General features: G+C 39.4%; 1 protein-coding gene across 7 annotated transcripts in view; it reads left to right on the top strand.

Annotated features, from left to right (window-relative positions):
- tead1b (TEA domain family member 1b) overlaps positions 1 to 23,252 on the top strand; it is a 53,613-nt gene that overhangs the window by 23,208 nt on the left and 7,153 nt on the right. The window contains exons 4-12 of one of the 7 annotated variants that reach the window (XM_020606036.1): positions 8,292 to 8,356; positions 11,057 to 11,119; positions 11,210 to 11,272; positions 13,079 to 13,090; positions 14,926 to 15,057; positions 15,327 to 15,373; positions 15,474 to 15,535; positions 17,451 to 17,575; positions 18,469 to 18,642. In XM_020606036.1, the coding sequence (XP_020461692.1) occupies positions 8,292 to 8,356; positions 11,057 to 11,119; positions 11,210 to 11,272; positions 13,079 to 13,090; positions 14,926 to 15,057; positions 15,327 to 15,373; positions 15,474 to 15,535; positions 17,451 to 17,575; positions 18,469 to 18,642 (743 nt within the window). The remainder of the gene's footprint in view (positions 1 to 8,291; positions 8,357 to 11,056; positions 11,120 to 11,209; positions 11,273 to 13,078; positions 13,091 to 14,925; positions 15,058 to 15,326; positions 15,374 to 15,473; positions 15,536 to 17,450; positions 17,576 to 18,468; positions 18,643 to 23,252) is intronic. The other 6 variants (XM_020606052.1, XM_020606060.1, XM_020606043.1 and 3 more) reach the window with 6 other exon arrangements.

Here is a 23,252-nt window from a genome sequence, read left to right as displayed (position 1 = left end):
AAGCCAGGGCTAACATAATGCTAAACTGATAGCATGGTGTTTTCCCTCCAAAAAGGGTGCTGTCATTTTTCTTTCAAGCCACAAGTCACAGGTTCTCCTGCACTTGGCAAGTGGTGGTTTCCCATTGATATTGCCAGTAAAAGGCTTCCTGTCCCTGCCTACTGTTCCCAAAAAGCTGGGACAAATGCCTTCATATTGTCGATTTAGTCCATTGTGATGCTAATGTCTGCCTGAGACCCTTGAGTCATCTATCACGGATGACAGGAAAGTTGGGGCCATTGTGTTGGCCTACTACACTCACACACACACACACACAGTCAGAGAAACAAACGTGTTCTAGGCTGTGGTAACTTGAAAGTAGACCTACTGAAATAAAAAGATTTATACCAACAGAATAAATCAAATGTTTATTAAAAAAACTGAGAAATGTGGTCCCTTGATAGCCAAATGGTTACTGCGCAGTGTGTGCGCACCGTCAAAGGTTTGAGTCTGACCGCCGACCACTGTCATAGGTCCCCCACGTCCCCCTTGTTTTTGGTCTGCCTTGCCGTGACCCACTTTGTAAATAATAAAAAATATAAGGGAAAAATGTCAAAAAAATAAATTATTACAAACTAAAATAATAATAATAAATGTAGTGTGCGCACCGTCAAAGGTTTGAGTCTGACCGCCGACCACTGTCATAGGTCCCCCACGTCCCCCTTGTTTTTGGTCTGCCTTGCCGTGACCCACTTTGTAAATAATAAAAAATATAAGGGAAAAATGTCATAAAAATAAATTATTACAAACTAATATAATAATAATAAATGTAAAAAAAATAGAGATGTGAACTTGTGGAAAGATTCTTTAGGTTATTGTGATCAGTTGGAACAGATGTGATAGACTATAAATAATTGCCTATCATGTTTTGAGAGACAAGGTAACATTTTCAAATTATTTGTTTTTGTCTCGCCAGCAGTCTAAGACTCAAAAATATGAAATTTAAAATGGCATAAAAAAATCATATTTGAGAGGTTTGAACCAGCAAATACTTAATTGTTTCAGAGAGTGCAAGGTGACATCAGATGTCTCATCTTGTCCAACCAATAGTCTAAAACCCAAATATTCGGTTTACAATGATGCCCTGAGGCATTAAGAAAAATATTCTTACATTTGTGAAACTGGAACCATCGAATGTCTGGCTTTTTGCTTTGGAAAATGGCTTGAACGATTAACAGTTACAGTTTGTCGCACTAAAACACTTCAGTTCAAGCACAGCTTAATCATGTTGTAATAAGTGCCCATTAAAAAATAAAGAATGGAATGAAGGGTTAATGATAGCTGTGTCCTAATGTATTGGGCAGCATCACGTGTTCTCTGTTCTGTCAGCCCCTGCACAGAGAGCCGAATGGTAGGAGCCACACACGTAGGCAATCTACCAACTGATTCTCGGCCAGGCCCAGTGCTGCCTCATGGCAGAGTGCTGGGCCAAATGTGACTGTGGTTGTGCCTGCATTAGAAAAAAGTACTCTTACAGGAAATGGATGCTTTTAAAAGAAAGAGAGAGGAAAAAACAGAACAGAACAGAGCAGAGCAGTTAAGTATTCTTGCTGCTCAAAGGACATAACCAAGTCAGGTAAATTGTTTAATACACCATTACTTACATTAGCCTCACTATTTATGTTACACAGGTGCATCAACCTCAGCACCTCTTTAGCCAGTATAACCACTGTACATACACTCACCAACTGCCTCATTAGGTACACCTGTAAAGTTGTAATCACTTCAGTGCAACACTTAACATCTGTGTTTATGAAGCCCAAAATGAAGGAATGAATTGCATCCAATTTTATAGGTACCTAATAAAGTGGCCGGTGAGTAAATATCATGGTATATCGTGGGCATTCAGAAGATGAAACCGTTGTATGAATTTTCCAGGTAATTCGCTTTTATTTCATTGTATATTGATTTTATATTATAGTGCATAAATGAAATAGTTTGCATAAACTCCAAATCAGTCCACCCCGCTCCACCCAGCACTCCCTCTCCCTGCTCCACTATGCTCTAATACAGTCTGCTACGTTTTGCCACACTCTGCCCAGATACATTTCAGGTATTTGTCATTATGCAATTACTATAAATTAAAATGCAACAAAACGTACTGATCAAGAAGAAATAATTGAAGATTGATTAGAGAGATCAATCCTGCTCAAAAACATTTAGAAGCTCAAAGTTCTGCATCGCTGCCAGTGCTGTTCAGTGGGTCTGGCTCACAGGAGGCTTCGACAGCACCACATTAAGGAACGTGTTGGAGCATATTTCTACAACAAAAATATTTGAAACAAGTTATATAATGTAGCTTAAAGTAAATTAGAGGAATATTAATCACAACCAAGTAAGAAAAGACAAAATCCCTAATACATTTTTCTATTGTGAAGTAACCTTGTTATAAATTAGGTAAATAATTGTTTGTTTAGAACCACATTACTAAATGTAAAAGCTTGATTAATGGCCCTGATAACCATTTTCTAAAATATATATATTTACAGAGCTACACAGCTACAATAGTATTTGATAACAGAGCATTTTTTGGTACCTGAGTCATCAACCACAAAGGTCAGGTTTTGGTGCTAGTCCCTCAGAACTGAAAAGCAAAGCCTTCTGTATACACTCACCATTTAAACTGACTTTCAACAATCACACAGGTTATATTTCATTTTAGGGATGTCAATATATACCATTTCTTCTGTCAAGAAACCAGAATATAGTGTAGACCTAAAGTATCTTGTCTACAATAAACAACATGACTCACTTTTCCTTTACTAGAAAATCTGACTCTCTTGTACTTCTGTTTTATTGTGAGGCCTCTAACATCAACAGGGTGTTGCAGGGAATTGCAGTAAAATAAATGTAGCAAGAAGCCCTATTTTTGCTCTAATAGATCTTACAGCTGAACTGACTGCTTCCAGAATTTGAGGGTATAAATATATTTTACAGCTACACTGAATCACACCATTATCAGCTGATATGATGACTGCACTTTTTTCCCCATTAGGATTTGTTTAGAGTTGATAGTAAGTAAAGGATGAGAACTTCATTTTTTGCGTGTGTGTTTTGAATGGCTATATTCATTGTGGCCCAACTACATAAATGTCTAAAACTACCACAAATATCATCCTTGGATTTTGCCTTTTTTGTGGCCAAGACTTGTCAGTGATAATTGACTCAACATGCAGCCATAGAGTCTTAATGGGATTACAGTAGATGATGTACAGTAAATTAGAAATGGTAACTGTGATTGTATGTGATAACCTAGCAGTATGTAGCACTATTTATGGGTTACCCCAGCAGCTCACTGTTTCTGTGTTAAATTACTCATTAGTGAGAGACAGGACAAATGTTTCTTACAGTGTGTTGGAGTTTGTCATACGACAAACATCAGTAACATCCAACAGAAGTCAAATTACAGCTTAAACAATCAGTAACTTCATACGTCCAGAGAGTTGCAGCTTTCCCAGTGTAAAGATTTGTTGCTGTACTTAGTTCAGTACAGTATCTTTAGGTTTCAATCTGTTGATTGGACAAAATAAGTAATTTGAAACATTAAATCTTGATGTTAAGAAGATTGTAAGTTATCATTTTCACAATTTTCTGACATTTTATAGACCAAATGATTAATCAAGAAAATAATTTTCATCTTAAATGATAAAGAAGTAAATTATTACTGGTAGTCCAACTGTAACTACATAGTAGAATATTTGCTTACTATGGCTTTTCCACGTTCAAGATGCAGAATTGAATCAAGAAGAAAAGCTGTGTAGAATACATGCAAAACATTGTTACTACAAGTTATTATTGAAGAGTTTAGATTATTAAATGTTGACTTAGACAGTGATGGTGTGATGGGAGGTTATGGGAAATTATTTCTGGGCGTGGTCCACAGTGAGCTGTGACAATACATTCTATTGTTATTCACACAACAGGGAGTCTGTCCCAGGTTCCCTGGAAAGAGGATGCTGAGGGCCAAATTGGATTTCTGGCTGAATGAGGAATCTGCTACTTGGGGACTGTCTAGAGAAAGTTGAGCCACCAGCTCTTTGTGGGGCTGCTGCTGGTGTGTCATTCATATGTCGCGGATCCTCCAGAGTTATTGAGATTCAGAGGAAAGTTCCCTCTGGCCAGGTGGAGGGCTTCTCCAGCTGCTGGACAGCACAGATCTGCTCCTGGGCCACATTATAAGTGTTTAATCCTTTTCCTGCTGCTTTGAGTGACAGGGACACCCCATAAAGAGTACATTTTCTCAGACTGCTCCAGGCTTTGCTACAACTGCAGTGCTAAATCTAACCCTCAGGGAGTGACTCAGTTATTGTAAGCTTTCAAAACAGATAATAGGAAAACATTTTAAAGAAAGAAAGTACTTTATTGAAAAGCCACTGAGGTAAAACATAAAGCAGACCATTATATAAAACTCCAAAATTCAGAATTTCCCTGATATTTTTCTGTAAAACCTATTTAGATTAGATGTATTCATGGTTAGACAGATTGGCCATCAGTAGAATTATTAAGACAATATACTTAAGTGTAAAATTATTAGTTTGGTCTCTTAATATGTCAGTTTAGACATTTAGTTGACAAAAATTACAGACAGTTTAATCCATTTTTAATCATTGAAACTGTTCATGCTTTTTCTTTTAGTACTATTTTATGATTTTCTTTCTTTACAGTGACATTTAATTAACACAGTTTTAGCTCAGTGAATTCAGTTTATTGCTGTGTTAAATGTTCAGAAGCATCTTTTACACTCATTGCAGCCTTTAGCATGTGCGGACATTTATACATGTAGATCTCATTTTGTTAGGGTCAGCTGTGATACTAAAATCTCCCAAAATGTTCCAAAACAGCTTTTTTTTTTAACTTGTAAATACGTAGCTTTTTTATTATTGTTGTTTGTTTCACTGTATTCTTCAATAGGTATAGTATTTGTAGCTAAAGCCACTAAAAAGGTTGGGAAGTTTTGCTTGTGGCACATTTTTGTTTATACATCAGAGGCTTTTATCTCGGTAATGTTGTAGTCTGCAAGATTACACAAAATTTCTTTTAATACCACATTAATCCGCAATCCCTCTCTGCCCAGCTCACTTTGCTGTAATTGTGTTTATGGCTCCACTTGACTGCCGGTCTCCTTCTGATCTTGATTTTTGATTCTTATTGTTTTGCCGACACCAAAATGCCAGCTAATAAAAAGCCTACAAACATACTGTGAGATGTTAAATGAATTTCAGATATCAGCAGTGTTGCTGACACACTCGCTTTATTGACAGTGTTTCCATGAAGAACTGTTCACAGCTACTGTATGTGCTACTGGCACTGCAGAAGAAAAATGGAGGTTCTTTACTGACATGGGGTTTGATAAAATAACAAGTCTTGCTTATTGTATGTGAAATTGCTGCAAATAGAGTTCAATTAAAAGGCACTGTAAAACCTTTAATCACATAAATGAGAATAAAATTGTTTTCTGAATACAGTTATAGCCTACTAGTTTTTATTTTTGGTTTGGAACATTTTTTTTTTTGTAAATATAAATATAAATTTTACACAAACTCAAATTGTGAGGACAAGGTTAGCATTGTAAAATATCCAACCAGCATGTCCTCAACTGCAACAGGGTCAATTTTTTAAATTTGCGGTGAAGACAAAATCACAAATTTTTTTTGTTACTTGTGGAAAATGTTGCACATTATGAATGTCAGATGTGAAAAAGTAGAGCTGTGTCTAAAGCATTTTTATCCTGAATCTGGACAGTCAGATTTTTTTCCAGCAGTTGTTGTTCTGTAGTACAAACACAGGCAAAAAAAAAAAAACCCCAATAATGCAGGCTAGCTGGGACCCACTGAGCTTTTTTTCCAGGCTGGTGAAAAGAATGAATAATTCAACAGTAAGCAAGCTTTCAGCTGGCCATTTGTGTGCTTTGATCTAGAAATCAGGAGTTTGCATGAATGCCTGTATTGTCATGTTTCCACATTGTGTTAATTATTGAAAATAGTGCGGGCCCCGCTTCATCTGGTAAAGTTTACATGGCAGGCTGGAAGTGTAGATTCCCAGATGTTGTTTATTTGTCCTGTAAAGTCACGTGACTGGGTTCATTAAGGCTGGTCTCGGTTAAGTGTTCAGTATAAAAAGACCTCCGAGGTTATCCCTCACCAAACATGACGTCACATCACAGTGTAATGTGTAGGTGTGGCCTGCAGCCAGGTGCTGCAGGTATCAAAGCTCTCACCTTGACATGTGTACACGCTGTAAACTCTGTTTAAAATCATGAAAGTTAAGATCTTTATCTATAATGGCCAAGGACTTGTAAGATGCTGTAGTAGCCAGAAAAAATATCTTTTTCAATTTAATAATGAGTAAAATCTGCACATTTGAATGGAATTCTCTTATAATAGTAAGAAGGAAACTTTATACAGCTGAACTTAAACAGTTAGTTGATTGATGTGCACTACCAGTCAAAAGTAAAAAAAAAATCACTGGGTCCTGCCTCTGAATTGTAAATTTTTTATTTTTATTTTTATTGATTTATCATTGTCTGTGAAAAGAAACAGAACAATTGAGGCTGAGACTGTTGGTTGGACAAAACATTTGAAGTCATTATGGACTCCAGCAAGTTTTTTTTTTTTCAATATTTGCTGACCTTTTATGGACCAAACCGTTCATTAATCCTACTGTATGGACATAGTGGGTTCTAGGGGCTGTAATTCAAGCCTCTCTACCCAGACCAATCTGTCATTTAGCACACTGGAGCAGTATATAAACACTGGAGTCTTAGCATCTCTTGAGTGTCTAGCACTATTTTCTTGTTTATGGATGTATTCAGCATGTCTGCTGTGTTGTTCTGTTTTTTTGTACCTTTGAGATTTACTCTTGCACTCGGTCACATCCTGTGATGCCTGATGTGCCTCTGTTTGATAGAAAAAGCTTTTTCTTATGATTATCTAAGATACACCTTAATAGCACATGTGGGATCTGTTGTGCTTCCTTTGTGTCATAATTAAAGTAGGACCATTAACTGATAATGAAGTGAATGTAGGAAAATGTTTTATTATATTGAGGGTTTGGTGCATTTCAGAGAGGACTAGAGTAGATCCATGGCATCAGTTGGCTACAGCTGGACACATAATTAGAGTGCCTCCTTACCTATAATTTGTGTAATAGTTTTGGTTGGCGGCATGTTATTACCATATGAAAGGGCTAAGCAGGGGTCATGTGCACTGCTACAGCAATTAGAGCAGAGCTGAGGGCAGAAGAATGTTTGGAGCTGTTGTTAATTGGAAATCTCTACAAAGCTATGCTTTAATTATAATTTAGTCAGAGCTGCACTGTTTTAAACCCAGTATATTCAGTTGCCATTATTTTCTGTAATAGTATGAACAGCTAGGTCTGTTTCCTTTCAAAGCATCAGGCTTTGAAGAGAATGAGATTGAATTAGATTAATTTGAAAGGCTGTGCTGCTGCTGCCAGTGGTTTTTTTTTCATGCTAATGTCACATGGTGTTTTTGCAGTGAAGCTGGAGATGGTTTGTTTAGGAGATGTACATACCTTCTGATTTGCATGCAGTCAAAATAGGCTAATAGACCTTATTTATTTTGTAGCTTTGTGTCTATTCCATGACGTTATAAAATAGGAAAGCTTCGTGAATGAAACATACATGATAGCTACTTAGCCAAGTTGTAATTATGATTTGTGAATAAAGCTACATGTTACTCCCATAGCATTACATAGTCATTATTTATAAATAATATTTTCACACTGATTTGTGGTTAAAAACCTTGCCATACAAGTTAAAATCTTTTAGGACCTTAACAGTATTAATTAACTGTAAATTGCCTCCTACATCTTATCTTTACATTTCATTTTATTAGTCAAGCAATTTTACAATGGAAAGATCCACTTAACTAATTATTAATGGTATAAAATGCTTCATTCAACCTAAAAAGAAGAAACAAGTACAACAAATAGTGTGGAAGTGAGTGTTTTATAAATGGGTAGCGACAGATTCCAGTCATAAACTCACCTGCTGGTTTTTGCATGTGGTTGATCCTTCAGCATTTGGGTTGCTGTCAAACCTCAGCTCAAATGTATTGCTTACTATGTGCATTTGTGTTTGATTGTTAACAAGCAAGCAAATCCACATAAAACACCCAGCTACAGATATGATGCATTTTTTCTGTTTTCTAAATGTTGATATTGAGTTTACCCCTGTGGTTTTTGCCTTTTGTTTAACATTCAACACTTTTCTCATTTTCTTGTTTACACAGGTCGAAATGAGCTGATAGCCAGGTACATCAAACTTCGGACCGGGAAGACGAGGACCCGGAAGCAGGTAAGATAAGAGGAGACGTCTCTCTCAAACCTGAACGTGTGCAGACGGTTGCCTTTGTTTCTGCTGGAGAGAAACAAAACTAGACAGAGATTAACACAATGCTAAGCTGTCGAGGGGAATCCTGAGGTTGAGAAGTTCCCTGTCACTGCTGTGATGCATGAACAGATGCCTCTGGCTTATGACATTTCCAAAACGGTCACTCTTACATGTGCATATAAGTACAGCTATAAAAGCAGTAGTTGTAGTAGGTTTGTACAGGAGAACTGATTTATTTTCCCATTTTAAAAGCATTTACAAACAGTGTCAACCTTTTACTTAAAAAGCTGCATTTCATGTGTTTTATTAGTGCTTTTTAGTTCTTTTAAAATAAAGCACTTTCTGTCATACAATAAATATGAGCATTATCAGACCTGCCAAATCTGTATGCATTTTGATATCAAAGTACACCGGAACAGTTCGTCGCTCTAAAGTATGCAAAAAAGCTGGTGACATCTTGTGAGTCTGACCTATTGTGCATCAGTGTTAAAGTCTACCCCAATGAGCGTCTAACCTGTAGGCATAGGTCTACATGCTGAAAAACAAAATAAGAGGAAGAGTTCAGCCGGTCATTGCTCATAGTGCCGGATTTGGGGATAACTGACAAATGCGTATTTGTATTGTCATTTCAAGAGACAGTAGCCAGGATTGTAAATCGACAGACGCTTTTGACCTCGATTTTATAACCCTCGCTCCCCCTCCTCATTCTCGTTGCCTGGTTCCTCAAGTGAACACAGTTCTTTGAACTCCATTAAAAAGGTAAACATACTGGGGGGATGTGGACAAGCATTCTGACTTTAGTTAACATTAGCCTAATGTTATGTTTGTGTATCTGTATGCAAGCTAGCTTGCTTGTTCACCATTTAAATTATATTGCCTTGACGTTTCATAGTATTAATAATATTTATCATTGCAGCCGAACCCATAATTGTAGTGAGCATCATATACCCCTGCTGAAAAAACATGTGTATGTGCTGCAGAAATTCCTCCAGTCTGCACTAATGTTACTCGTATTGACACCAGTCATCAGGGATTCCCAGGTTAATAATTGAACATCAAATGATGTGCATTTTCAGAGCAATATTCATGTATTGACAAGTGTTATGGAAAAAAGACAAATTACACCCCCCACCCACCCACCGGGTGTATGCGAAGGCTTTGTTCAAGGTTGACCGTTATTTTCATTTAACTAGTAGTAGCCACTGCGGCTTAACTGTGCAAGTATTCCTTCTCATAACTGAGTCATGGAGGTCATTCATGTGACCAGAGTAGAGGCCTTAATAGGAATGTGGAAGTCATAATAGATTGATACTATGTCTGATCAAAGAGTATTTGCTGAAGCTGGCATTGGAGAGTGCATCCTGTCTTCTGCAACATGCTGTGTGCATTGCTAACACACACCAGAGTTGGGCTTAGATTTCTGAAACCAGCTGTGATAAATGAATTATTCTGCTATATAATACATCATGTAAATGTAATTTAAATAATATGTGAATAATACAGAAGTCAAGGCTCTTAGTCTTTCTCTTATATTTATAATTATAGGCATTACATTACTTTTATACTTTTTATTCAAATTACCTAATAATGAGCAGCTCTGGTGGTGCTTCACAGTATGAAACCCATGGGCTGATCTCCCCCCCTACCCAGGAAAATTTATAGCTTATATAGCCGCCAACTTGAATGACAATGATAAACAAGCCAGCGTCTGCAGCAATATTCGATCACTGGGTGTGAATTGATCAGTCTGGGCCAGAAAGGCTGTGTTGTTTCTCTCGTCTCAACTCAGAATGAGAGAGAGCTGTTTACCTACAGCTACACCATGAAACACACATCTGTAGCTATTGTTAGTTTAAAGGTACGCCATGAATGGTATGTAAGATCATTAGAGCTGAAACGGTTCAGTTAATCAGTTAGTCAAAGATAAAATCAACAGTTTTGTCATTTTTCTTGTTCTTGAATGTTTTTGCTGGGTATTTTTTGTCTTCTATGAATAAACTGAATAACTGTGGGTTTTTAACAGCAGAATCTTTGAAATAAATTTCACAAATTTTCTATTTATCATTTAATCAACTAATTGTTTCAGCTCTAGTTTATTATCCTGAGGTGCAAGAAAATGTGTTTTCAGTATAAATACTTACCTACAGATGGTGCCCTTTCTATTAAGTCACTGCATTCCTGCTGCTAAAAAACTCACCTTAAGTGTGATTTGCATGAATTGTGCTAAGCGAGATGAAAAATCCACTCTGCAGCCCTGTCATCAATGCGTTACTTCTCTTACAACCCGCCACTTGCACTACTGAATGTTTCATGTGATAATATTAATAACTGTGAACTGTGTGAACGTCGGAGGTAAACCTGGCTGGTGAAATGCCTCGCCCAGCTCCCATAAGAATACTAGACGAGCCAATTCTCATTCAGCAGACAGCAGATCACATCTGTGTACTCTTAATGTGTGCCAAAGGGGCCTGCATCCTCCTTAATCAGTTCACTTAACTGACGACAACACACAGCATAACACTTTGGTGTGTGGTTTGGACATGCTTCTGTTATGCACCTTATCTCCCTCAAGTGTTTTTTAAACAAAGAAATGTGTAATCCACTTTACACTTTATTATTTGTTTTTTATGTTCCCTTTTCTCTTTTTTTTTTTTTTTAATGGAGGTGTCTAGTCACATACAGGTCTTAGCAAGAAAGAAAGTTCGAGAAATCCAAGCTGCCATTAAGGTACGTCTGGCTTTGCCCAGTTGCAGGGGGCTTTTCATTGCTATGGTTACAGGCTCTTCCTTTGTTTTCCTCCCCTCTCCTACCCCGCAGGTGTCTAGTCACATTCAGGTTCTTGCCAGAAGGAAATCTCGTGAGTTTCATTCCAAGCTAAAGGTATGCGCTTTTCTGCTTTTGGGCTTGTTGGTTGCTGTGCATCTTAACTTCCTGTTTCCTGTGGTGACAGAGTAAATGCCTGGTGCTCTGGTTCCCCCTAACCCAAATCTTCTGCTGACTGTAATCTAGGCTGTTGAGATTTTCTAAACTCAACCCCTCCACCTTCTCAGTCCATCTTACACTCATACTCACATATGCTGTCACTGTCCTGTCTACTTGGTTTCATCTACATGCATTCACTTTTCTTTATGGGCCTTTGCTTTGAGAGTAGCTGCTCATCATGTCCACGACTTAGTACAAAAATAGTGGTGACATTGGTTTTCATGTCATTAATAAAAATAACACATTTGATTAATAGCAATCATTCCAAAGCAAATGGTAGTTCTTATAGTTATTTTTTTAATTATAAATGAGCCTGACCAATGCTAGATGTTTGAGGACAGTAACTGTAGCCTACTGTATTTTGCTATTTTACATAAAACCTAACAAAGTATTGGTAAGCATCCTTTAAATGGTCGTTTTTAAAGAATAAAAAATAATAATAATAATAATAAAACCACAGTTCAGGTTTGCACCTGTCAGGTCGCATGCTGGCATTGGCTGTTGGTGAGTGGCTGAGAGCTGAAGGTCTGAGGAAATCGGTCTGCTTAGCCTCCTACTAAGCAGACTTCATAAAGGGGCATGGCAAAGGGGCTCTGTGTTTCAAAAGTAAAGAGGAGATTACACCTCTGCTTCCTTTGACAGTGTAACCCAACTTTTCGCCACTGTCAAAGGCTCAGTGGTGCGCATTCAGAGCAGAGAATGGCCGTGAAGCTGGCTGTTTTTCAAATGCCCTCTCTGCTTTCTTGTTCTCCCTTCAATCTGTTGATAACTCCAGGCTCGCACAATGCCACGGCTGTCACTTTCCTTCCTCCCAGTTCAGATGTCGTTATTTCAGAATGTTCCCGTCAGTTATTTCAGCAATAGTGAAATCTGTTAAAATGACTGAAGACAGCTTTTGAGAATGGCAGATTAAAATGGGAGAAATGCATTGTGAAAGAAGTAATCTTGAATAATACTGACCTGTAATTTAGGGTATTTTATGAAGTAATGCTTGTATATGAAAGGACATCTCCACCCATGTGCCATTTTCTTCTGGGCTTGGGTAACCTACTGTATGTTTTGACTTTCACACTTTGCTCCACTCCCAGTATTCAACATGAATTAATGACCCCCTCATTAATGTATGTGTGTGTGTATGTCGAGAGACGGAGTCAGACAGGCAGCTAGCCAAATGAATGCCTGGTCTTTCATGGGCACAGGCGGCTTTCTGAAGAAAAACAGACAGCTTTTGTATGAATCCCTGTCTTTTCTCATTTAAAACAAATTAGAGTTCAGTGGCAAAGAGAAATACAAGTGTGCCTTTCATTTCAGCGACCATCAATGAAAACCTGCTGTTTCTAGTCTTGTCTATGGCATTTTAGTGATATTATAGTCATTATTGTTACTGATGTTTTGTCTTGAGTGATGACTACTTATCAGATTGTATTATAGAGAGCAAGATACAGTATTGCCACAGAGGCGAGGATCATTTGTAAACACAAATTTAACAATCCTTTGTTAACAAGTTCTTACTTTTCACATTTGTGTTTGTTGTACTGTGTGAAGAAGGCTGGATGCTCAAACTAAAGAAGAATGTCTTGTTTCAGTGGTGTTTGGAGCTGTAACAGACTTCTTCGTGTATAGTTCAGACATGAACAATTTAAAAATATTGAATTGTTCACAATAAATTACGGACTTACAATAAAACCCTTTGTTTGCATTTAGGTTACAAGTATGGTAAGTATTTATTTTCTATTTATGTTGTTTGTGCTGTAATTAAGGCCTGTCTTGTGCTTCAGCTGGTAGTTTTGCATTTGTGCTCCTGTACTAGTGACACAGTAGTGGCTGCCCAATGTTTTCCCAGTTTATTGGTGTGTCTGTGTCTCACTGTGCTACAATGAACTATTGCCATATAGTAGCTTGACTGCACCACCAGCATCTGTTGCCAGCATGCATACCTTTAGCTTCTGCTATCAGCGAAACTGCATGGATTTATCAGTGTGTATGGCGTGTGTACTCTGATGCAGTATTCATACTAAATATAGTGGGTTCAGTATGACTTTAAAGAACATTGTTAATCCACATTAAAGGTAGGGTTGGCAATTCCTTCCAGAAGCATTTTTTGTTACATACATATCTTGAAATCCCGATGGCAATGAAAACATTAAATGCATCGATAACATAAAGAAACAAATCCATCATTTCTGGCAGCAGGACTGAAAAAAGCCTGACCCATAATTTTACTCGGCATGAGTAAAACCAGTCAATGGCCTATCTGCCTGTCAGCTGAACTTCCTACTTGCGCACACTCTGCCCGTGCACTCAGTGCATAAGCCAAGAGTCTCCCACAAGGCATTGCAGTTGCAAGCATGTTACTACTCTGTTTTGATAGCTAAAGCTAGTGAGCTATGGCTGAGAAGGTACCCAGCAGCTTTCGTTTGCGAATGTAGACCGATGTTACAGGCCAGGCTTTCCCCTTAAGACATATAGTCTTGTAGGTAATGTTGTTGTTGTTGCCAGAAGTACCTGCAAGCAGTGTAGGGAGTATGAGCAGAAGATCATCGTGCAGAACACACTCCTTTTAAATGCAGCTATGAGTGGGGAAAATACCAACAGGATTGTAATGCAGTTAACTGGGCATCAAAAGGCCACATGCAGTGTTTGTATTACCAGTAAAGCCTGTGTTTTGAATGCAGTTAGCTGGCCTCCCTCTTTACTTCTCCCCATTTCTAAGGCTAGTTACCGGCTACAAGCTACTTTGGTGTGGCTTTTGAATGACGGTGACAACTGAAAGAACAAAAGGGGCTGAAAAGTGACAACATGGCAGCTGTATTTCTACTGGACAGATAATTTTTGGTTTGTTTTGGGGGGGGGCATTTGTTATTTTCCTGAAATCTGTTAGTAGCCAAGCAGAGGGCTGCAGCATGCGTTGTGTTTTGGGGGAGCAGCTTTGGAGAGAAGTCAGAACAAAAGGGTGGGATTTCTTTATTTGGCTACTTTCAAATTTGAGCTTCCTCTTGCTGGTTTTTCCATTATCACCAACCCTACCTTTAACAAAGGACTAATTCTAAAACAATATACAATGTGTGGTGCACTTCTGCAGGCTGTTCGATTCTCTTTAAAAAACCTCTTGTCCAGAGATTAAAGAAACATTAATTGGAGCTGCAAAAGACTCTTAAGCACAAGGGACTAGAGGCCTTCAGGTTTACATGAGAAATTTTTTTTCAGTGTTTAGATACAGTATGTTTTGACATTCAGACAAATGCAACCTTGAGCAAGGTGCTGCTGAATGAGTTTTTCAAATGTATTTTAGTGGTAGATTAGTCAACAAGGGAATTTTAAGTGCATACCACTGTTAACCATTGTATTTTGGAATTCAAAGGGCAGTGTTTGACACGTTCCTACAAAAAAAAAAAAAAGCTTATACCTAAATAGCAATGCTGGTTCATTTTCTTTTAACCTGCTTGCTGTTTACTGTTGAGATGGGTCAGTTCATGGTGTTGCTACCTCTACAACATGCGCCACCTCCCTCTTCTATATGAGTACTAAGCCTTTTGTGATTGCTATTAAAGGACCAAGCTGTGAAGGACAAAGCCCTCCAGAGCATGGCCTCCATGTCCTCAGCTCAGATAGTCTCTGCCACGGCTATACACAACAAGCTGGGTCTGCCAGGCGTCCTGCGTCCATCCTTCCCCGGAGCAGGGGTAAGAGCTTTCCTGGCACCCCACTATTAATCCATCCTGTCCATTTTAACCCAGGGCAGCCATGGTCCAACCACACCCGGGCCAAATCACATTACACACCACAGCTTAGCACAACTGCCCCTATCAGATAAGAACATGATCAAAAGGAGTGGTAGTCAAGATAACTGCAGTCACTGAACATAAGAGCTTGGAGCCATTTTGATCTTGTTGCTAACAGCTGCTCACAATTGGATGTTCTTTGCTGTCTATTTATACATCTAATTCTCTAGTTATGGCAGGGTATGATATCGACTGGTCAGCCAGGATCCTCACAAGAGTAAGTATCATACTTTGGTGTTAGAGAAGAACCTATTCATAAAAAATGAAACTCTTAAAGCAGTACATTTAACATGTCCTGTGGAATTTCTCTGTTCCAGTATTAAGCCTTTCACGCAGCAAGCCTATTCCATCCAGCCAGCAGTCACAACAGCCATTTCAAGTGAGTATTTACCTAATTAAAAGCTTTAAAGGCAAAATGACCCAAAATGAACACCACAATTGTTTTCTGAATCTAAATGTTTTTATTTATTTTTCATGTGTCAAACTCACACCCTCTCCTTTCCCTGCTTGGTTTTAAGCATTTCAGAACCTCCTTTGTTGTGGCTTCTTGCTGTAAAACAAATCTGCTGATAGAGAGAGGTCTGCTAAGAGATAGCAGGGACAATAAAGGTGGGATTTGGTACTTTGAACCCACCTATATGTAACCTTATCTACTGGGCAGCTCCAAGAGGGAGTGAGTAAAGTAGATGCTGGGATTTAGTTTGTGACTAAGAATCAAATCAGTTTCAGTAACTCCGGTTTTTAAATCAGTTAATTTCCCTTTATGGTTAATGCTTGTGTGTAATGTCATTATCAATCAGGAGGGAGAAATCAATGAAGCTGCAGGAAATCCTATCATGCTACATATTTATCTTGAAAAATGCTCATTAAAATTAGAAAAGCAAAAAAAAATAAATTCCACAAGACATGCACTTTCTTTACGTGATGTGAGATCATCTTGCATTATTCACAAGGCTATTTTGTTAGATTTGAACAAACATTTTTCACAAATGTGATAAAATGTAGAAAACTAATTATATTCTATTAACTAAAAGTAACATTTTAAAATATTTATGAATCTCACAAATGCACAACTAAGGGCAAATCTGTGCATATGAGCATTTCCCCCATGTTGCATTGTTATCACTCAAAAATGGTTAAGGCGGGTAAGCATTTTATTTTGCAGTAATGAGTACCACAGCCAACAACAACGGAAGATAAGGCTGGATGGTTTGTGCATTATCATGTCACGAGGAAACATGTCACCCAGTGCAGCATGTTTCACTGATGTGTTTTTAATCAGTTTTGAACAACAATGCAGGTCTATGGCACAGATGAACAAGCTAATCCAGGTTGGAGACCAACAATCATGAGATTCAAGATTTTTATTTGCCATTTATCCATAAACAGACAGTCTAGGCATATAGGAATTCTTGTGCAGCTCTCCTTTGGAGTCAGGTAAGGAGTCAAAAGCCAGAAAGAATACTTAGTCTTAAAATAAAAAATTTACATAAAGGCAACAAAGCATTAAAACCATAATAAAAATAGGGTAATAGTATTTTCCCCATTGAACTTCAAACATTGCACTTAGTGATTCACATGGTGGAGTTGGATATGTCATTACGCCTGGTGAGGTAGTGAGGGGTTATTGCACAAATTTTCTCACATTTTCGTATTTGCCATCAGTCTTACTGCAGCAGAGAAGAAGCAGTTGTCAAGTCTTGTTCTGTGTGAGTGAGCTGGGTGGCGTGGATCCCTGAGTATGTTCTCCACCCTTTTACGACAGCACTGTGTGTACAGTGTGTCCATAGCAGGCAGTTCAGTCCCAGTTATCCTCTCTGCAGTCTTTATGACCCTTTGAAGAGCCTTCCTCTCTGCCTGTGTGGTGTTACCATACCAGACTGTGATGCCAGTAGTGAGGATGCTCTCTACCAGTCCTCTATAAGCCTGGGTGAGAGGGCAACGGTTCAACCCAGCTTTTCTGAGCCGCCTGATGAAGTATAGCCGCTGCTGGGCTTTCTTCACTGTGGCAGCTGTGTTCAGTGACCAGCTCAGGTCAGATGTCACCTGCAGGCCCAGGAACTTGTGGCTGTCGGCCCTCTCCACCTCAGTCCCCTTTAATGGTCAGAGGCAGCAGAGGGGAGGCAAGCAATTCTTTATTGGTCTCTTTATGGGGATTGCTGAAAACGCTATAAATATAGAAAATGGTTGGCCTTATCTTTTAAGAGTTTTAATTCTTTTAAAATTGACATGCTCACATTGTATTGTAAAAACACACACAGAGGATGAATCCTATGATCCTGGTGTTACTTTAGGTTACGAGCCAACAGCAGCTCCAGCTCCCACCGCACCAGCATGGCAGGGCCGCTCCATCGGTACATCTAAACTCCGACTGGTGGAGTTCTCTGCCTTCCTAGAGCAACAAAGAGACCCAGACACAGTGAGTAGAGCATTGTACCAACACATGAAATATCACTCTCTCATGGTCTTCATTCTCACATCTTACAGCCGAGTTGTTTTCCCAACATTTTGCCAGGTGTCAGTCAGCTAAGAGAAGTCTGGCCTGTAGAGAGAAAGAGCATGAAAAGCTGCAGAAATAATGACCGACTGTATATTATTCAGTTCTTAAAAGGCATGTCAAAATATATTTGCACTGTAGATTTTAGCTCAACCAGACAATTCAGACTCACTGAGAAATCATTTTGTGTTTGCTTTAACAATTTTTACATTTTTTCAATTTAGTATTTGACTTTGGTTGCAAAAATACTTTTTAATCTAACATTAGCTTTTAAAAATTGTTTTATTGTATGGTTTTGCCTAAATTAATGTTTGAGTTAGATTCATCTTGGTGAGAATTTGTTAACCTCACAGCTTTCTTACCTATTATAAAATCACAACTTAAGCTTATAGAATTACAGTGAAGCAGTGAAGCGGGCACTGCCAGCTTAGTTTAATACAAACAAGGGGATCAGTTTGTTGTCGGCTTTAGTAGAACAGACCGATATTACCTATTCTGTACATCAGAAATTAGAAAAGATTCCTAAAACCATACAGATAGTCAAATAAAAGCAGTGTTGCATAGAGTTACTTCTCGTCATCGGAGTGTACTGTTACTAATCTAATTCTTGCTGCCACTTGCTTATTATGGTGGTTATTTGTCAGAATTGGTTTATCTGCACAGTAAGCCTTTCTGTGTTGATGACTTTCTGGATATGGATATGTAAAACTGGTTTATCTTAATGCGAGTTCATAATGATAAAGTCAGACAGCATTGATTTGTATTTTATACACATTTTACCATGTGTTTCTAACACTATTTATTTACTCTTTTAGTACAACAAGCACCTGTTTGTACATATCGGGCAGACAAATCATTCCTACAGTGATGCCCTGCTGGAGTCGGTGGACATTCGTCAGATTTATGATAAATTTCCAGAAAAGAAAGGAGGACTGAAGGAGCTGTATGGAAAAGGTCCCCAGAATTCCTTCTTCCTTATAAAATTCTGGGTGAGTTTATCAGCAATGTTAAGTATCGTATATAACTGGCACATTGCAGCTTAATTATATTTTGCTGAAATTGATCTTAAAGAATAAGTTTGGTCATTTTCTATATTAAGAGCATTTTCAACACTACCCATACAGAGAGTAAAGCCAACAATGATTTGCCTCTACTCATGGTTAATGCCTGTCAATCTGTCAGTCTTGGATTAGTTTGTCTGCACCATAGACCTCTGTTGTTAGGAAATAATTAAAAACATCAGTGAAACACTGAAACCCCAAATAAATAAATAAAAAGTTGCCCCAAAGACTCAGAATGGCCAAAACGTTTTACAGCATCTGAAGTAAGCAAGAGTCATGAGATCTCTGGATATTCTTAACAAACATTAGGGTCTTGTGCTTTGCAGTGGTGTGTTTCAATATGTGTTTGAACAACAATAGAGGTTTATGAAACAGACGAATAAGCTAATCCAGGACTCAGACTGACAGACATTAACCATGAGGAGAGGCAAATCATTGCTGGTTTTATTCTCAGTATGGGGAGTGATGAAACTACTGTTAATAGAGAAAATGACCGGCCTTATCCTTTAATATCTTTACCACTTTGAAAATTGTGGATGGCAGAACCCCTGTTCAGTAACAGTCTGTTCAGGTTTGTCTTTAGTGACTAAGCGTATTAGTCTGTAGAGAGAAGACTGCTTTCTTAATGTTTGCAGAATGCATAGCAGGAGAGCTTTTCATCAAAGCACTCTCTAATTCAATGTAATATTTCCAAACAATAGAGTGACCTGGCTGCATTCCTAATGGCTGTTTAAACATTGCCTGTATTCCCTCCCTGATGCAAAATGCTAACTAGCGGCACCCAACAAAGTAGGAACGAACACAGTGGGACCAAGTCCCCTCAAATTCCTTTTGAAGTGACCGACCAATCTAAATTTCAAATGAAAGAGAATCTGCACAATAATGAATGTATAACTGCTTTGCTTAATGAAGGAGAATGTTGTAGGAGGATGTCTCCTCTTTTTGTATCCATAATGAACAGGATGTTCAGGGCATAGAAAGGCTGCCCTCCGGGAGCAGACCCATTCAACCTTGTAAATCAGTTTTCTAACGTAACTTCATTTAATCCTCTTAAGAATCTTGTTTCCAATATGGACACATTAGCATGCTTATTCAGATGTGGCTCAGATCTTCTAATTCAATATGCGATGTACATGCATAATTGACAATTCTGTGATCACAAAACTCTCAATACAACATTTATAATTTAACACATTTCAACTAAATTCTGGCTTCCACTAAGATGCCAAGTTACATGCTAACTATATGCAGTATATACTATACTAATCTTTATAACATGTACTTCCACTTTGTATTCAAGAAGACATACTTGTTTTATAATAAGATACAGTTCCTGTGCTGTGCGATGTGATAATGCCACTGCCATTTATACTTCAAGTGGCTATAATTTATAGTTTTTAACAATGTATCAAATGACAAAATTTAATCTAGAATTATTGCTTGACAGTGGTATGCCTCCGCCATACGGATGTACAGATGAACTGAAAACATGCTATCGCCGGTGTGGAGGCATAACAATGTAACAATATCTGAAAGGACTTTCTAATAACAGAGAATCATCAGCTGAATGTGCACCTCTCCTCAGGCTTCACAGAGCTTTATTGTGAATTCCAGCTCAATGTGTAGCATTCAGCCTGTGAATTTACTGTTTCGGTTCCCACTTACTATGCTAAAAAAATCCGTTTTCACTGCTGTAAACGGCAACAAAAAAAAAGTATGCTAACTGCTCAGCAACAAACAGACAGTGGCAGTTAGCAACAGTTAGCTAGTGAACATAGTAGAGCATATTTCCATCAAGAGTTGGTACAGACCAAAAACCGAGGGAGAGTGACTATGGGACACACAGTCGTTTCAGAAAGTATTCAGACCCCTTCACTTTTTGCACACTGCATTATAGTTTTAAAAAAATTGAAAAAAATTTTTTGTCCATCAACCTACGCTCAATGATGAGTGGAAACCTGTTGGTATACAGGTGTGCAAGCACTGTACAAGTATTCTTGCAAGTATTTAATTTCACCAGAAGGCAGCAGAGTCCTGCACCAGGTTGGGTAGCCACAAAATATGATGTGTAACAGGTAAACAATATGTTCATATTAATTCACGGGTACGGGTATGGGTACAGGAAAAAAAAAAAAAACTAAATGCAGGAGGGCAGCAAGTGAAATAAACACTATAAAATTAAAAATATATGTAAAGATGCAGCTTCTTTTAAACATCTAATCCAGCATAATTCTATCAAGCCTAGATAACCGATACATTTATTGTGCAGGCCTATGGCACAACCTTTGACCCGTCAACTCGCATCCAGCTAATAGAACATCATTCAAACATCAACGTAGGCGTGCATCAGTGTGTCAAACTGCATAACCTAAATGTGAAAATAGGCACTGGAGAATACAAAACTAGGAGCCCGAGCTTGTGCAGGAGGTTGAGAGGTACCAGCTAGAGATAGTCGGGCTCACCTCCAAGCACAGCTTGGGCTCTGGAACCTTACTCCTCGAGAGAGGCTGGACTCTCTACTACTATGGAGTTGCCCGCGGTGAGAGGTGGTGGGCTGGTGTGGGCTTGCTCATAGCTCCCCAGCTTAGCTGCCATGTGTTGGAGTTTACCCCGGTGAACGAGTGTCGTTTCGCTGCGCCTTGGGGTCAGAATAGGTGTCTCACTACCGTTTGTGGCTATGAGCCGAATAGGAGTGCAGAGTACCCGGCCTTCTTGGAGTCCCTTGGAAGGGTGCTGGAAAATGCCCTGACTAGGGACTCCGTTGTTCTACTGGGGGACTTCAACGCTCACGTGGGCAGCGACAGTGACACCTGGAAGGGCGTGATTGGGAGGAACGGCCCTCCCGATCTGAACCCGAGTGGTGTTTTGTTATTGGACTTCTGTGCTAGCCACAGTTTGTCCATAACGAACACCATGTTCAAGCATAAGGGTGTCCATCAGTGCACATGGCACCAGGACACCCTAGGCCAGAGGTGAGCTGATGTACCAGAGTCAAATTCCTTGTGTGTCCAACACACCTGGCCAATAAAGCTGATTCTGATTCTTATTCTGAATTTTTATTCAGACCAAGCTGCCATATCATTTTGCTATACAGTAAAACCTTGGATTGCGAGTATAATTCATTCCAGCAACGTGCTCATAATCCAAAGCACTCATATATCAAAGTGAATTTCCCCATAATAAATAATGGAAACTCAAGATGATTCATTCCACAACCACTTGTCCATATAAAAACAATTACAGTAATACAAAATACACTATAAATTAAAAATAAAACAAATCATCCTGCACTTTACCTTTGAAAAGAATTGTGGCTGGCGTGAGGGGACATTGTTGCAGTACAGATGTTGACTATACGATTGAGGCGCGAGAACCATCGGCTCAGCTGTGATGTGATGCTTGGCAGACAAAGCGTACGTACTACTTGTATTGCAAGACCTCGCTCGTTTATCAAATTAAAATTTTTGCTCGTCTTGTAAAACACTCACAGATGAGGTTACTTGCTATCCAAGGTTTTACTGCACTAGTATAGAAAAAGATTGAATGAATCAGGGATGTGGAGATATTGAAAAATCTTTATTGAAACGGGAATGTTTCTGGATACAAACCCTTAAAACTCTACATCTCAGTGGTTTAAACAAGGAATATAATCCAGGTGTCTTTCTATGAGGCGGAGGCAAAAACTTGGGTCTGGGAAGAGTTCGGTGAGGCCATGGAGAAGGACTATCGGTCGGGCTCGAAGAAATTCTGGCAAACAGTCAGTCACCTCAGGAGGGGGAAGCAGTGCCCTGCCAAAACTGTTTACAGTGGAGGTGGGCAGCTGTTGACCTCAACTGGGGACATCGTTGGACAGTGGAAGGAATACTTCGAGGATCTCCTCAACCCCGGCGTCATGTCTTCCGATGAGGAAGCAGAGGCTGGGGCTCGGAGGTGGACTCATCCATCACCCAAGCTGAAGTCACCGAGGTGGTTAGGAAGCTTCTCTGTGGCAAGGCACCGGGGGTGGATGAGATCCGCCCTGAGTACCTTAAGGCTCTTGACATTGTGGGGCTGTCTTGGCTGACATGCCTCTGCAACGTCGCATGGCGGTTGGGGACAGTGCCTCTGGCCTGGCAGACAGGGTGGTGGTCCCTCTTTTCAAGAAGGCGGGCCGGAGGGTGTGTTCCAACTATAGGGGGATCACACTGCTCAGCCTCCCGGGAAAGTCTATGCCAGGGTACTGGAGAGGAGAATTCGACCGATAGTCAAACCTCGGATTCAGGAGGAACAATGTGGTTTTCGTCCTGGCCGTGGAACAATGGACCAGCTCTATACCCTCTTCAGGGTGGCGGAGGGTTCATGGGAGTTTGCCCAACCAGTCCACATGTGTTTCGTGGATCTGGAGAAGGCATTCGACCATGTCCCTTGCAGCGTCCTGTGGGGGGTGCTCCGGGAGTACGGGGTCTGGGGCCCTTTGCTTAGGGCCGTCCGGTCCCTGTACGACCGGAGCAGGAGCTTGGTTCGCATCGCCGGCAGCAAGTCAGACTTGTTTCCAGTGC

Source organism: Monopterus albus, unplaced genomic scaffold, assembly GCF_001952655.1.
Source record: "Monopterus albus unplaced genomic scaffold, M_albus_1.0 scaffold4.1, whole genome shotgun sequence".
Taxonomy (NCBI): domain Eukaryota; kingdom Metazoa; phylum Chordata; class Actinopteri; order Synbranchiformes; family Synbranchidae; genus Monopterus; species Monopterus albus.
The sequence above is the reverse complement of the archived record's forward strand: the minus strand, read 5'-3'. Positions and strand labels throughout refer to the sequence as shown.